Source organism: Typha angustifolia, chromosome 5 (assembly GCF_048772165.1).
Source record: "Typha angustifolia cultivar Huaian chromosome 5, ASM4877216v1, whole genome shotgun sequence".
NCBI classification, from domain to species: domain Eukaryota; kingdom Viridiplantae; phylum Streptophyta; class Magnoliopsida; order Poales; family Typhaceae; genus Typha; species Typha angustifolia.
In genome coordinates this window covers 5,303,535-5,318,443 of record NC_133243.1, presented here as the reverse complement: position 1 = coordinate 5,318,443, position 14,909 = coordinate 5,303,535, and the positions used below count along the sequence as shown (strand labels likewise).

Sequence of the window (14,909 nt, the reverse complement as noted above, 5' to 3'; positions counted from 1 at the left end):
TGTACCTTGCATCCTTGTATACTTAGCATATGGATGATTTAAAAACAGAATGCATGATCATTTAAGTAGTTGCATCGTCTCTACTGATCATGTTTGTAATTATAGTTCAAAGGGCAAAATTCATGTAGCCTAAAAGATTAAATTATCATCCAAAGGGAACTTTTAATCGATTCCGTAGTGTAAAAGTAGCAATGCGCTCAGAATACTTTTGCTCTTTTTCTTACTAATATATCGTTGTTTTCATTGTAACTGTGCTCCGATCCCAAACAATATCTCTCTTTCGCGATTCTCGAGGTCGGATCCTCACTTCGGTCTCTGGATCCGGCCATTTCTTCGGTTTTCTAGGCATTCTACTTCGTAGCTTTCCTCCGTTGCTACGATCCTCAGTTCTCAGGGAAATCTGTGGAAGTTCTCGTGAATTTTCGTTAATTTTCTGCCGTCCCCATCGGAAGATCTATAGACGTTTCTTCGTTTACGAAGGATTCGATTGTTTTCTATCTGAATTTGGTAACTACGTTAGGATTTCTTGTATCTTGGATTTACGATTTGTTCCATGAAGTAATTTGTACAATTTTTTTTAGATTTTACTCTTCCAAAACCTTACTTTATCTGCAAATTTTGCTCAAAGTAGACAAATCTTTCCCCTTTCGTCGAATCCCACACGGTTCACAGGTGGAATAATTGTTGTTGGATTATGTTTTAATTTTACCTCGTCTCAAATTTTACTCTTACCTTTTTACCATAAAACCAGACTGTTATGGTGGAATCCTTCCTAACTCCCACCTACATTAAATTCGTCTCCTTTCCAGAGCATGGTGTTTGCAAGGAATCCACCCGACCATGGCACTCCCGTGAGAATGACTTTAAACAAAACAAACAACCCAAAGAAGCCCTCTTTCAATTCCCATATGAGATCGATTAAAGAATCCGTATCTCATCCATTTGTTGATGCACCCTTATCGGTCATACAATTCTTGTTGCTCGAATCCGGATGCGTGTTTTCGCAATGAATTCTGCATTCCAGTTTGATGTGGATAGCTGCATTTCCCCTTTTCATGTCTTCTTCTCAGCTTGTTGTATTGGTTTGTAGAGAAAAAGGAGTAGCTTCTTTAGTTTATTGCTTGATTATTCAGTTTTTCTAATTCTTGCAGTGTCTATTTTGTGGCAGATTTGAGAGGTTGGTGCCATTGCTGGAGATAAGCAGTTCTATCAGGATTACATCGATGTGGTTTGGTTTAGAAGGAGTTGTTGATGGATGGTTGTATTGTTGAGCCTCTAGGGGCTGTGGTGTTGGGGAAATCAGCAAAGGTGGGTGATAGTCGGAGGCCGCCGTTGGCCCATTCAGGGAAGAACAATGCTGTCCCTGCAAGCCGTAAGCCTCAGACGAGAGAAATTGCATCAAGATATAAGTCTGGGATCTCGTCGAGTCCTATTTCTAATTCTAGTACTCCAAGAAGATGTCGCTCCCCAAGTTCCAGTCGGACACCACCGGCAGTGGCCATGTCTCTGCCTAAGAGAGCTCAATCGGCAGAGCGAAGACCCTCAACCCCTTCTCCGAGGTTCTCTGCACCTTTATCATCACCATCTTCTAGGCCTTCCACGCCTTCTTCTTTGAGGTCCTCTGCACCTTTTTCACCATCTTCTAGGCCTTCAACACCTTCTTCTTCTTCGAGGTTCTCTGCACCTTTATCACCATCGTCTAGGCCTTCCACACCTTCTTCTTCGAGGTCCTCCGTACCTTTGTCAACATCTTCTCGGCCTTCCACACCTTCAAGGTCTGCCGCACATAATGCAGTAGCGGAAAAGAATAGCACATGTCGGCAGCTGATTACCAGCAGGGCTCCTGATGGATTGTGGCCTTCAATGCGGAGTCTGTCTTCTTCTTTCCAGTCAGAATCCATGTTGATTCCAATTCGCAAGAAGGAAAAGATCATTACTAGCTCTTCTTCAGATCAAAGCAAGTCTCAGTTCAATACGATATCTGAGAGGAAGAGGACTCCCCTTCGAGGAAGGAACACTGCAGACCAATCTGAGAATTCTCTCCTCTTAGAGAGTCCTCATGCAAGGATGATTGATCAACGTCAGCGGCTTGCTATGATGGGAAGAAAAGTATCTGCACATGCCACGTCGAGAAGCATGGATCTTACTGATAAGGTTAACATATCTGAATGTTTGCCGGTTCCTTCACGAGGGCTTTCACCAAGAAGAATGCCCACATCTGATGGTGTAGGCCGAGACCATCAACAATCATTGCATGAGGTGGCAAGGTGCCTGAATCTTGATGGAAGTGGAAGAGCAGACCAGAGGATGGGCCCAAGTCCATATGTCTCTTCACAAATTTACATAAAATCTACTTCTTTAACGCGGCCAAGCAGGACACTGTCTTCGCCAGTCCCAGGTTTACAGCGTCCTTCATCACCAAGCAAAGCTTTATCAACTACATCCTCTGTTTCTAGAAGAATTCAGAGTCCATCTCGTGCAAGACCATCAACACCTGTCCGATCAACTAGTGCTGGAACTAGCCGAGCTGACGCTTCACCATCTGTTCACAGCCATATTTTTGATGCAAGAAAGGGAAGAAGGGATGCGAAGCAAGTAGAAGATGCCCATCAACTGCGGCTTCTCTGTAATAGGGACATGCAATGGCACTTTTTAAATGCCCTTGCAGATGAAACACTATCCACTCAGAAAATGAGAAGTGAGGTAGGAATTTTTACTTTCTATGGCGTGAAGATTATTTGCAATTGTTTTGATCAGCTAGATACTCTGCCAGGATTTGCTTGTTCTGTGAGTCTGTGAGATGCTTGTGTACTGTGGTAAAGGATTTATGTGTGCATATACATTCTGCTGCATGAGTAGTGATTCTGCATAATTTAGAATTTTAGATCAGATCAGAAATTATCCTTCAGTGACGACTTGTATGTGTAGACCGGAGATAATTCTTTTTCAGACATCTTTCCTTTTATCATTTATATTCTGTCATTCTGATGCATTTCTGAGTGTCAAGAATAAGCATAGAAGTTTACTTGTCTCTTTTTCACATAGACCATCTAATTTGTACTTGTTTCACATGGACCATCTATTTTGACTTCTTTACAGGATAACAGGATAGTTTTATTATTATTGACTTGAAACAGGGGTTCCTCCATAATATGTGGAGCACTATCTCAAGATTGCGTGATTCAGTCCTCATGAAAAGGATTGATGTGCAACACTTCAGGCAAGAGGTGAAGTTGAACACAATTTTGAAAGAGCAAGTAAGATATATCGACTGATCTTTATAACACTTTGTCACCTAAATTTCATCATTTTCAGTTTAGAATTACTTCTTGTCTTACTTATGCATGTACCTGTTATCATAGGTGGCATTTGGTTGCTGTCAAAGGGAAATCTAGTCTAATTATTCTCATTTCTTATTCTTAGGGCCTTGTTTGGTTTGCCGATTAGGGAAAAATTTAGAGTAGCTATTTTAATTTCTTAGTCTTAGAACTGTACCTCTAATTTGTAAGGTAATTTGATGTTTGATTGTAAACTAGAATATGATGTGATAAGTATCTTTAGTGTGGCTTAAAGTTGATGTAAAAGTACAAATAAAAAATAAAAATTGACTCAAATACTCTTGATTTGACATATGAAGGGATACTTTTATTTAGACTCCCGAAGTTATTGTCTATTCTACATATACTATATGAACTTTTTTTGATACACATAAACCTCTAAATTGTTTTCCCTCCATAAGTTGTCACGTGACAAACATGTGAATAGATTTGTGACATTTATATCCTTTTTTTTCTAAGGGATAAAGGAAAAGCAATATGAATGTTAAAAGTTATGACAAGAAGAGTGTTATGAAGTGGAGACCTAATTAGACTTAGATTTGCCAAAGTTGCTGCATTAATCCTAGAGGTTTTAGGAATATTTGGGAGTTCTATTCTAATTAGGATTCTTAATTAGAGGTTTTTCTATTGGTGTTGCTTTCCTTTGCGGATTGTTCTTAGGAAAAGAATATCTACATTATGTGGTTTGTCCTATTCTTATTAAGACTCTCACATTCCCCCATCTATGAGAGCCTATAAATATGAGAGGCTAGGGGGTTCAACACTACTCACAACACACAACTCAATATCATATGAGCTTGTGAGAGACTTGTAGAAGGATGGGATGCAAATATAGAGAGGTGTGAATCTTGTAGAGAGAGAAGAAGAGAGAAAACATGAGTATTGGGTTTGATTGAGAGTGATTTGTCTCGTATTTTCTTTTTTTGTGATCTATATTGTGAAACTAATGAGATCTCTATGGATGTAGCCAACATTGGGTGAACCACACAAGTATCTTGTGTCTTTTGTGTAATTCTTTTTGTGTTTTTCTCCGTATTCCGTTCTCCAAGACTCCGTAATATTCCCAACAACTGATTCCAGAGGAAGGTTATAGATCGAATGGGAGCCAAGGAGGATAAAAAATTGAGATTTGAGAAGTTTAGCAGAAACGAACTTTGGATTCTGGAAGATGCAGATTAAAGATTTTCTTTACCAGAGAGATCTTTATCTATCGCTTAGAGGAAAAGATAAAAAGCTGAAGGACATGAGCAACAAAGACTAGGAAGTTTTAGATCTGAAAGCACTTGGATCGGTGCACCTTTCCTTGACAGTATTGGTGGCTTTAAATATTTTCGAAGAGACCACAACTTTATATTTGATGACTACATTAGCCAAAATATACAAGAAATCATTGGTATCAAATAGTCTTCCTAATGAAAAGTTGTTCAACATGAAGATGGTCGAAGGTGGAAACATTGCAGAACATCTGAACAAGTTCAATGTTATCACAAATCAATTGAACTCGGTCCGTATTAAATTCGATGGCAAGATGTGTGCACTGCTGATTTTGTCATCCTTACCAGAGAGTTGGAACAACTTAGTTATAACTTTGAGCATCTCCTAAGGATCATCTACTATGGAGTATGATGAGTAGTAGGTGTTCATGATGAGTAGTAGGTGTTCTACTCAGTGAGGAGATTCGGAGGAAGACACCAGGTGAAATAGAATAGACGACTCTCAATGTGAAGAGCAAAGGAGGCCAGTCATGGAGCAAAATAAAGAATCGTGCAAGATCTAAATTGAGAAAAAGTCCAATTTGCGAATGGCAAAGGAAACTGTTGGTAGCATTGTGGCAAAAATGGTCACATCAGGTGCAATTACAAAGCCTATAAAAACCAAATGCACTACACTCCATATAATACAACGAGCCCTTTGATAAGTTTCTGAAAACTCTGGTTTTGGCACTTTGATTATGTCTTTGGATGGACAGATTGAATTGTTGGTGATGGATTGCGGAGCCTTTTTCCATGCAATTGCTTAGGATATACTCGGCAATTACATCCAAGGTTATTTTGGATGTGTTTGTCTCAATAAAGCACGGACACGGGACATGGACATGGCGACGCAACAAATTTTGAAATTATAGGACATAGACACGGCGAAATAAATAAATAATATTTTATTATTGATATATCTAAAGTAAAAGTTTGCAATTTACTATAGAGAAGCTTTAATGTAATTTAAAAATTTAATATTAGATATTAAAATAACTAACAGAAATTAAAATAACTAATAATTTATCACACTAATTAGAATTAAAATAACTAATAGTTTATCACATAATTAGAATTAAAAACAAAAGTTAAAATTTAAGATTAATAGAGGGGGAGAGAGAGAGAGAGAGAGTGAGAGAGTGAGAGAAAGAGAGAAAGGGAGGGAGGGAGAAAGAGTCAGAGAGAGAGATAGAGAGAGAGGGATGGAGGGAGGAAGAGAAAAAGAGAGATAGAGAGAGTGAGATAGCGAGAGAGAGAGAGAGAGAGAAAGAGAAAATGAGAGAAAGGGAGGGAGGGAGGAAGAGACAGAGAGAGACTGAGAAAGAGAGAATGAGAGAGGGAGGGATGGAGGAAGAGATAGAGAGAGAGACATAGACAGAGAGAGAACCTATTGTCCTCGTCGTGCTCAACCTGTCGTGCTCGCTCAGCAGCCCATCGGTCGTTGCTCTCGCTCAGTAGCCTGTTGCACCTTGGATCGTCGCTCGGCAGCCGCTCGAGGGTTTTAGGGCTTCAATTATCGATTTGTCGCTCAACAATGAAGGTGAGGATGACGATTTGGGTCTTAGTTTTTATTATCAGGTTTGGATCCGGGTTAACAACATTTGATCAAACCCAACCCGAATCGTTAACATTATGCAAAATACTGCCCATGTCCCCGCCCTTGTCCTAATAGTGTCCGATATTTTTTTTTTGGGATACTTCGGACACGTGTCGGACATGGACACCTCCTACTGGGAGAGGTGTTCGTGCTTCTTTGGTCTGTCTTGAATATGGAGGACCTTTCATTATTGTTTGCAAAGGAGGTGTCTAGATCAATATGGCGAAATGCTTGGTCATGAAATTAACTAATGTGAGGCATGTCTCTAACCTTTAAAGAAACTTCATATATGTTGGACAACTAGCAACTGCAAGCCATATGTCCCACTTGACTGATGATTTATGGAAAATCACAAGAGAGTCTATGGTAGTAGCTCCCGGTAAGAAAGATGATATACATTCGATCTTAGTTGTAGAGTCTGGTGTAGATACAACATTGTAACATTGTTGATTTGGACACATGAGTTAGAAAGGAATGAGGATAATGCATTTTAATGAAAAACTTCTAGAGGTAAAGTTAGTGGATCTACAGTTTTCAAAGACTGTCTAAGGAAAGTAGACAAAAGTGAACTTCACAAGGCAGCGACGAGCATAAAGATCACAAGAGTGGGAATTAGTTCTAATTTGATATAGAAATTCAAACTAAAATATTTCTTATTCTAGTTAAGGAGTGAAGACTGATGATATCTCATGTAAAATAGGCAAAATAAGTTGATTTAATACATTGAAATAAAATAATTAAAATTAATCTTCACCTGAAAAAATGTGTCAACTTTATGGGTTTTCTTTTGCAATGCGGACTTATACATAATGCCTGCTTATAGGTCTGTAATGCTTACATATATGTCAGCAATGCATATATATATGTAAAACTATAGTACTTGTCTATATTGCCATGCCTCTACAAAGCTGAACCTTTTTAGGTAAGAAATGACAAAACCTACTGATTTTCTTAGCAAGGGTAAAATAGTAAAGTCACTTTGGGCCTAAAGTCATTCTAAAGGGGCGTAGTGCTTGCTTACTTGAAAGAGTAAAAGAGATTTTTTTTTGCTTATGCTGCTTTTTTCATTCAAACCAAAAGTTCTTGCTCAATTTTAATCGCATTTTTGGAATGAGATAGGTGGGGTAGCAGGAGTGAGAAGAGAGAATTTTTGACATGATATGTGAAACAACTTTAGTCAAATCAAGGTAAATTGTAATTAGGCTTATGTGTGGAATAAGATTTAAATTAGCATAAACAATGTTTCTAATATAGAGTAGGGATAATTTGATGTTTAAGTTGTGTTCCTTGGAGAATAGGAAATCCCAGCATCCAAATGAGGCCTATGTACTGAATAGATCAATACGAAAAGTTCTACCTTAATGTTGTGAGACAAGAAGCAATTTTCTTTCTAGAAAGCTTTTGGCAAAAGAAATTGAAATAGAGAAAGGAACCACGATTGGATACAACCCTGTTGGCCCTCCTTATCCCTGTGCTTACATAATATGGTGAACAACACTTCCACCATAGATAATAGGGAAAGGTGTGATACACCCAACTAAATTTCTGGCTACTGTGAAGTTTACTTAACAATGCAGAAGTGCAAGATAGAATGATATTCTTATTAGTGGACAAGATTTACTTAAATAAGAAGTAGGCTAAGCCCTAAGGTGATATCACGAATGAGACTCAGATTGATATGATATGCCTAAATTGTCAAGCCTAGAAGAAAGCGTTCCTTCAACACAGATATGATATGCTTTTGGGCAGGTTTCTGAAGCTAACAATGATAAGATAATACAAAGTTAGGAGTTTACTCCTGATGAGTTGCATATACAAGTATCATGAAATGATACATAAATTTTTTATGTAGAACAATGTCCCATATGATGAACAATAGTAACCGAACCTGCAGAATTTACCAACAGGGTTGTTGGAATCCACCAACAAAGAAGGTCTCAAAATAATAACCATTCATTATCCTTTAACAAAGCCTTAGATGCCTTTTTATAGGCAAAGATAGAAAGGAAAACAAACTAAAATATTCATACAAGAAACGACCAAAGTACCCAGTAAATAAAACATAAGAGCTCTCTCTCTCTCTCTCTTATAATCTGTCACCAAGCCAAAATGCCATTAGGTGGGCTGCCATCTTTTGCCTGCAATTGTACACTTGTGTGATCGATGATCTGAGACTGATGTCCGCACCAACTTTTTTTAATAGCTTGGTGGTGATTGCCATTGTTAGATCGAGAAGACCTATGTAATTATATTCTTTTTAAATAAGAAAAATAAATGAAAAGTTCTTCCTGAGCTCTAGACAACTTTAACTTATGAGATTTATTTTCTTAAATCTTTTTATCACTTATTAGAACTTTGGAATCCCACATATGAGCTTCTCAGTATGCTATCAGTTAGGAAGTAGAAGGTTTTGAACTGATGAGAGTATTTGACTTTCCTACTATTGGACAACCCAGTGGGTGTTCATTGCTTTAACAGATATACTACAGTTCTTTGCACATTGTAGCAGCGAATATGGTACAATATTTCTGTTACTGGATGATTCAAAAGCATACTCAGTACAACTGTTTCTGAGGATGGGGCTCTTCTAGGCATACAATTTATGCATCATGACAGTTTTAGGATGCTGTACATAATAGTGATCCAGTCTTCTAATTAATATTGTTAAAAGCCATAGGTAAACCTTTATTTAAATTGTACATAGTAACTCTTTTTCAAAAGTTAGCTTATTGTGACTAGATTTAAGCATGTTTCTCTTATCTATTAATGAACTTTGCACAATTTTAAATTTATCTACCTGTCTCTGAAAAATGTTTGGATGTTCCATATATACAAATGACTCATCCTTTGATTCAGATTGATTACCTGCAACGCTGGGCGACATTGGAAAGAGAACATTCTAGTTCATTATCAGGTGCAATTGAATCTCTTAAAGCAAGCATATTACGACTTCCAGTTACAGGAGGGGCAATGGTATGTCGTGCCTGATACTATTTTTCTTGCCACCAATATGATGTTATAGTCATTACCTGTACACCAATATGTTTCAATAAAGTTTGTAAAGGATGTTAGTTAACTAGATGTAAACATTTTCAATTTTTATAGTAAGACATATTCACAATTTCTTATTATGCTGAAATGCCTATCACCATGACTTTCAACAGGTAGATATGCTCGATCTCAAGAATGCTGTTAGTTCAGCAGTTGACATTATGCAGGCAATGGGTTCCTCCATTTGCTACTTGTTATCAAAGGTTAGATTTAATTTGTGTTGATGATGGTGCTTCATTTATACTGTTGACTTTAAATAAAACATGGTTTCGATGTTCTGGCAAAGAAGAACTGGTTTAAACGAATGGAACTAGTGAACAGTTGTGGCAGAAGCAGAATGCTAGTTGAAGCTGAACTGCAACTTACTTCTAGTTTTATGTTTCTGAAACTGGTTGATTCAGTTAAAAGAAATTGACAGATATACATTAAAGTTTTATGAATTGTTGAAATTCACGGTATCTAACTGAAACCAGAGAAAATCATCTGGGACTAGTTGCTTTGAAATGAAACCATTTGAAGCTGCAAGCCTTTTGGTTATCTGTTGTGTAAAGGAGAATCGTATTGAGAAAATATAAGAGCAATTCTGTTTGAAGTAGTTACTATCTTTTTCCTTTTTTGATGTCTTAGCCTTTTAAATTCTGTGATACTTTTTAGTTAACCATACATTTTACATGCATATGGTTCTCATTAAGGCTACTGACAACTGATTCTTCACACAAGGAATCTCATCTTCTCATTTTTCATCCACCATCATCTCCAATTCCTGTCATCTCCACATATTTACCTATTTCCGATGTGGGATGATGCATGCTGTTTTTAGCATATTTTTTTTTGTCCTGTTTCTCCCTCCTGCTCTGTCAACCTATCATCATCTGTAACGAGATCATACTATTCATCTTTCTCTTGTTTCTCATCCATCATTTGATTCATCATCTATTGGGACTAAAGCTATTTTCTTGCTCTTTTTCATGAAGGACTAAGATATGTGATTGGGTGGTAAAAAAACTATGGAAGTTTGAAGATAATGTACTGCAGGATATTGAAGTTATGTTAGTCAACACTAGCAAAAAAGTCCGATATCATATGTGAACTATCATAATTTATAGTAGTATTGAGTTACTTCCAATAGCTATTTTGAAAACCTTTTATGACTTTATATATCTGGACATTACATTACCAATTAATTTCCTACTCTTTGTAAGGGTTAATTACTTTTTGGCCCCCTTAATTATGACTCTGTAGGGGTGTAAATGAGTTGAGCCTGAGCAAGCTGACTCTAGTTTAGGCTCGGCTAGAAATTAATTTCAAGCCTAGTTTGGGATCTAGGCTCGGCTTAGCTTAACTCAAACCGAGTTAAGCCCTTGATTGATTGGAGGAGGAGGAGGCGACTTGTTGTTGAAGGAGGTTTGGTTTGTTAGGAAGAATATTATTAGACTTATGATTAGATTGAGATAAGAGCCATTAGATCAAAGATCTAATATTTATTAATATATTTGTATATAATATATTTTAATTTATATATAATATTAGTAAATATTATACTTGAGCCAAGCCTATTGAGCTGAGCCGGCTCTTGTTTAAACTCGGCTCAAAATTTAAATTGAGCCTCAAAACAAGCTTAGCCTCGATTCAGCTTGACCAAGCCAAGTTGAGACGAGTCAAGCCTGAGTTGCTCGTTCATTTTGGCACCTCATCACTCTGTATCACTTTCAGCTACTTAAGAAAAACAATTGGACACATACTTCTTCTATTTTATCTGATCGTATCACTAAACCCCCTCCTTTAGAAATTTGTTAGAGAAAATATTAAACAATTAACTAACTAATTTTATGAAAAAAAAATTCTAAACCCTCCCGACTCAACTATAATTTGATATTTGAAGAAGTTGTCATAGAGGTCACTAAAGAAGAAGATGAAAAGATATAGAAAGATGGCCTATGAAAGTGATACATAATTATAGTTGAGTTGAGGATGTCAAGATGTAATTAACCCCTTTATTAAAACCTTATTCTAACTTCGAAGTCAAATACATTTTAGTTAGGGTGTGTTGCAGTTTGTTAGCGTTGCCTTGCATGTGCAGATAAGAGTAATGCTGTCATTTGGACCTCATATTAGTGATAGGTCTTATGATTGATAAACTGAATAATTGACTTAGATGGACTCCTGACTAATCAAGTATGCAGAAGATTGTCTTCAAATATTGCCTCCTGAATCCTGACTGTCTAAGATGGAGCCAATCAGGCCTAATTTAGATCATTTTTTTACTTGTTCTTTTAGTACAATTTGAGCTTAATTTTACTTTCTCTTTAAATTGATTTAAAGTGCTAAAGCTTAACTGCTTATACTTTTGTTTCTTGCACATTTACTTAATTAGGTGGTTCATACTAATAGATTTGAATTCCTGCTGGTTACATAATATAGCTCTTGGTCTTTTTTTAAGATTTGAATTCCTACGACAGATCATTGAACATTCTCATACTTCTGTACAAATGTAGAAACTCTGTATAGACGAAATGCCATTATGGTTACTAAAAATTCTGTGCCACTAGTTAATTTTAGTATTGCTGATTGGTATTCAACATCTTATTCTAATTCTGCACCAGAGAAGCATTTTGGTAAGTTTATCTAATGGAAGTTGACTATTACTATTGGAATACCAATATATCCATTTTTAAATATGCCAGAGGATTTTTACTACTCTAAAGTCTTTTTTTCTTTTTCTTCAGCTTTTCTCTGTTTGAGAATGTCATTAGGTGACTAAATCAGAATTGGCAATAGGAGTTGTTATGTTTCTACATCTGTCATTGACTGGTGAACTATATTCACAGGTTTTGGGTACATATTCACTGGTTGCTGATCTTTCAGTTGTTGCAGCTAAAGAAAGAGCCATGCTTGATGAATGTAGAGAACTCTTTTTAACAATAGCAGCTCTGCAGGTATATATTTATATAGTAGGTTAGACGGCGTAATTTGAACCAATTACCAAGAGAAGTAAATTCTAGATAACTTTCTGTATCAAGAATTATTTTGTTAGATACATTTTAAATTATGCTAGTATTATAGTATTATGTGGTAACAATGAGAGGGAGGGGGTTAGGTTATCTATAATTTGAATTCCGAAAGTTCCAAATGGGAATTTTCTGGGCAATGTTTGGAAAGGGACAAAAAAAATCATGGTGTGTTTTATCATGCTGTCACTCACTAATTAACATTCTCCGCTTAAATAATGGTTAGAACAGTAATTGCTTCCACATGTATTCATCTTTTTAAGTTGATTCACAAAAAGAAACTCAAACTTTTTTATTTTATAATTTTGAAAGAAGAAATAAGAACAATTATGACTGCATCTCTGTTATATCAGTGTGCCATAATTTAGTATAACTGACAAGGTAATCTTTGCATACATCCTCTCATACGGTGACAACCAAGTGTTTAGTCCCAGCTAATTGTTCACTATATGGAAACAGGTCAAACAAATTCTTGCTATGATCTGTTTTAATGTAAAGCTGCCTCTGATTTTCTCATGGGTTACATTATCTACAATTTAATGGAATTTTCTGGGCAAATTTTTGGAAAGGAACATGGTGTGTATTTTTTATCATGCTGTCACTCGCTAATTAACATTCTCCACTTAATAATGGTTAGAACAGTAATTGCTTCCACATGTGTTCATCTTTTTAAGTCGATTCACAAACAGAAGCTCAAACTTTTTTAAGAGTATATTATTTTGAAAGAAAAATAGGAACAATTATGACTGCATCTTTGTTATATCAGTGTGTCATAATTGAGTAGTATAACTGACAAGTAATCTTATGCATATGTCCTCTCATACGACGACAACCAAGTGTTTAACCCCAGCTAATTGGGTTCACTATATGGAAGCAGGTCAAACAAATTCTTGCTATAATCTGTTCTAAGGTAAAGCTGTCTCTGATTTTCTCATGAGCCTTCACTATAATGATAAAGAAAAATGTCCAAAATGATCAAATTGGCCTTCTGTTTGCATGGATAAATGGATCAGCAAGCAAACAGATTTGGATGTGGTAGGACTACAATTTTATAGCTGATCAGTTTTTATTAGATTTACAGATAGTAGCAGCATTATGAATTAAAAGAGTATGATTGATAAACTAAGTAGGCAATGACCATATTCTCATTTGTTGTTTTCTTTTCTTCCTTTCTAGAGAGAGAGAGAGGACCATATTCTCCATTGTTGTGCTCTCTCTTTTTGTATCCTTGGTCTCTGCAGGAGTCAATCATTGACCTTTTTGTGCCTTCAGATTCTGAAGATCACTATGCCTTATTCATCTGTTTGTATGCTCTTTCTTTGCATAATATCTATGATCTTTAAGCATGGATTAGCATATTTTTAACCTTCTTGATTGATAAATATGCATGGAAACTCATATGATTGGCCATTTACAGGTTCAAGAATCTAGTCTAAGAACACACCTGATACAACTAAGACAGGAATCCGTAAATATTGCAAGGAGCCACGCTGGTTTAGACATCCCAAATGCCCGGGTTTGATGCTCTGCGGTATAGGTAGTAGCATTTAATTTTGTTCAGTTATTGTAAATGGTTTCGATTATCCCGTGTGCAATCCATATTCTTTTTCTGTTTTCTTCTTTTATATTTTCCCATTATTTTCATCTTGCAAAAAGGGCAAAGCCATAGTCTTTCTCATGTACATTTTTCTTCCATCCACACACATGGAAAGAAATTGCAGCACAGTGAAAGCCAAAAGTGTTAATAGTGGCGCATGTGAAGGTGTATGCTCTTGTATTATGGCTATCCATTATGTTTAGTATCTAATATATGGTTATTTGAATTTTTTTTAATTAGGATAAATTACTCAACCAATATTCACAAGGATAAGTTTTGGTTTGAGCCAGATTCATTATGTGCAGATGTAACTAAACTCTAATACTAACAATTTTAACTGCAACTTGACTAATAATAACTCTTCTGAATCAAAGGTTTTTTTCCTGCACCTGTAGAAAATTATAATCATCAAAAAAAGAAAGGAAAAAAAAAGAGAGACTTAATTGTATTATTATATTGAGTAAGATCAGGTAAGTCTCTAAACCATTGCAACAATAAAATATACAAGGGTAAACTAATTTTTTTTCATGCTCTAAGTTTAGTTATTTTAATATGAGATTTTGAAGAATGTAGCTGCAATTGTGATAGTTAGAAGATATAACTACACTAAAGCTTTCTAATTTATTGCCTATTTTCACACTCATTTATTTTTTGTGGCACATTGATCTCTGTAGAAACTTTGTAATGCTCTTCTATTAGTTGGTGATCAATTTTAAGTGCTTAGGGGCTATTTTATCATCAGCACCAAAGATATTAGGTGGTTGAGGATATCAAATGTCAAAAAAAAATATAAAAAATAAAAAATTAAAGTAAAGAGAAATTTGTATAGAACACCTTATTTTTGAACTTGTAATTTATATCTTATATTTTTACTATTTATAAATTGAATCATATAATTTAGCAAATATATGCAGAAAATACTCTACCGCCAGATTTGTTAATTAAACTTAATAAAATATCTAGGTCAAGTTAACTATACTAAAAAATTAAAAAAATATTCTCAACTAAGTTATACAAAAGATATTTTAGTCATTTTAAAAATAAGGTTATTTTAATTATTTTAAA

The 14,909-nt window shown here is 35.8% G+C and overlaps 1 protein-coding gene across 3 annotated transcripts; it reads left to right on the top strand.

Moving 5' to 3' along the window:
• The first annotated feature begins 10 nt into the window (after positions 1-10).
• LOC140760354 (AUGMIN subunit 8-like) lies at positions 11-14,024 on the top strand. 3 transcript variants are annotated; one of them, XM_073097285.1, is made up of 8 exons: positions 11-507; positions 810-1,082; positions 1,169-2,703; positions 3,138-3,257; positions 9,045-9,161; positions 9,353-9,442; positions 12,068-12,175; positions 13,665-14,024. In XM_073097285.1, the coding sequence occupies exons 3-8, from the start codon at positions 1,252-1,254 to the stop codon at positions 13,767-13,769; spliced, it is 1,992 nt and encodes a 663-aa protein (XP_072953386.1). In that variant the 5' UTR covers positions 11-507; positions 810-1,082; positions 1,169-1,251; the 3' UTR covers positions 13,770-14,024. The 3 variants fall into 3 exon arrangements, with proteins under 3 accessions (XP_072953386.1, XP_072953388.1, XP_072953385.1); XM_073097287.1 differs by lacking the exon at positions 810-1,082; XM_073097284.1 differs by lacking the exon at positions 11-507 and having other exon boundaries at positions 516-1,082.
• The last annotated feature ends 885 nt before the right edge of the window (positions 14,025-14,909 follow it).

Coding starts and splice junctions, on each gene's coding strand:
- LOC140760354 (XM_073097287.1), top strand. CDS start 1,252: ATGGATGGTTGTATTGTTGAGCCTCTAGGGGCTGTGGTGTTGGGGAAA. Junction 3,258..9,044: donor ACACAATTTTGAAAGAGCAA/GTAAGATATATC, acceptor CCTTTGATTCAG/ATTGATTACCTGCAACGCTG. Junction 9,162..9,352: donor CAGTTACAGGAGGGGCAATG/GTATGTCGTGCC, acceptor GACTTTCAACAG/GTAGATATGCTCGATCTCAA.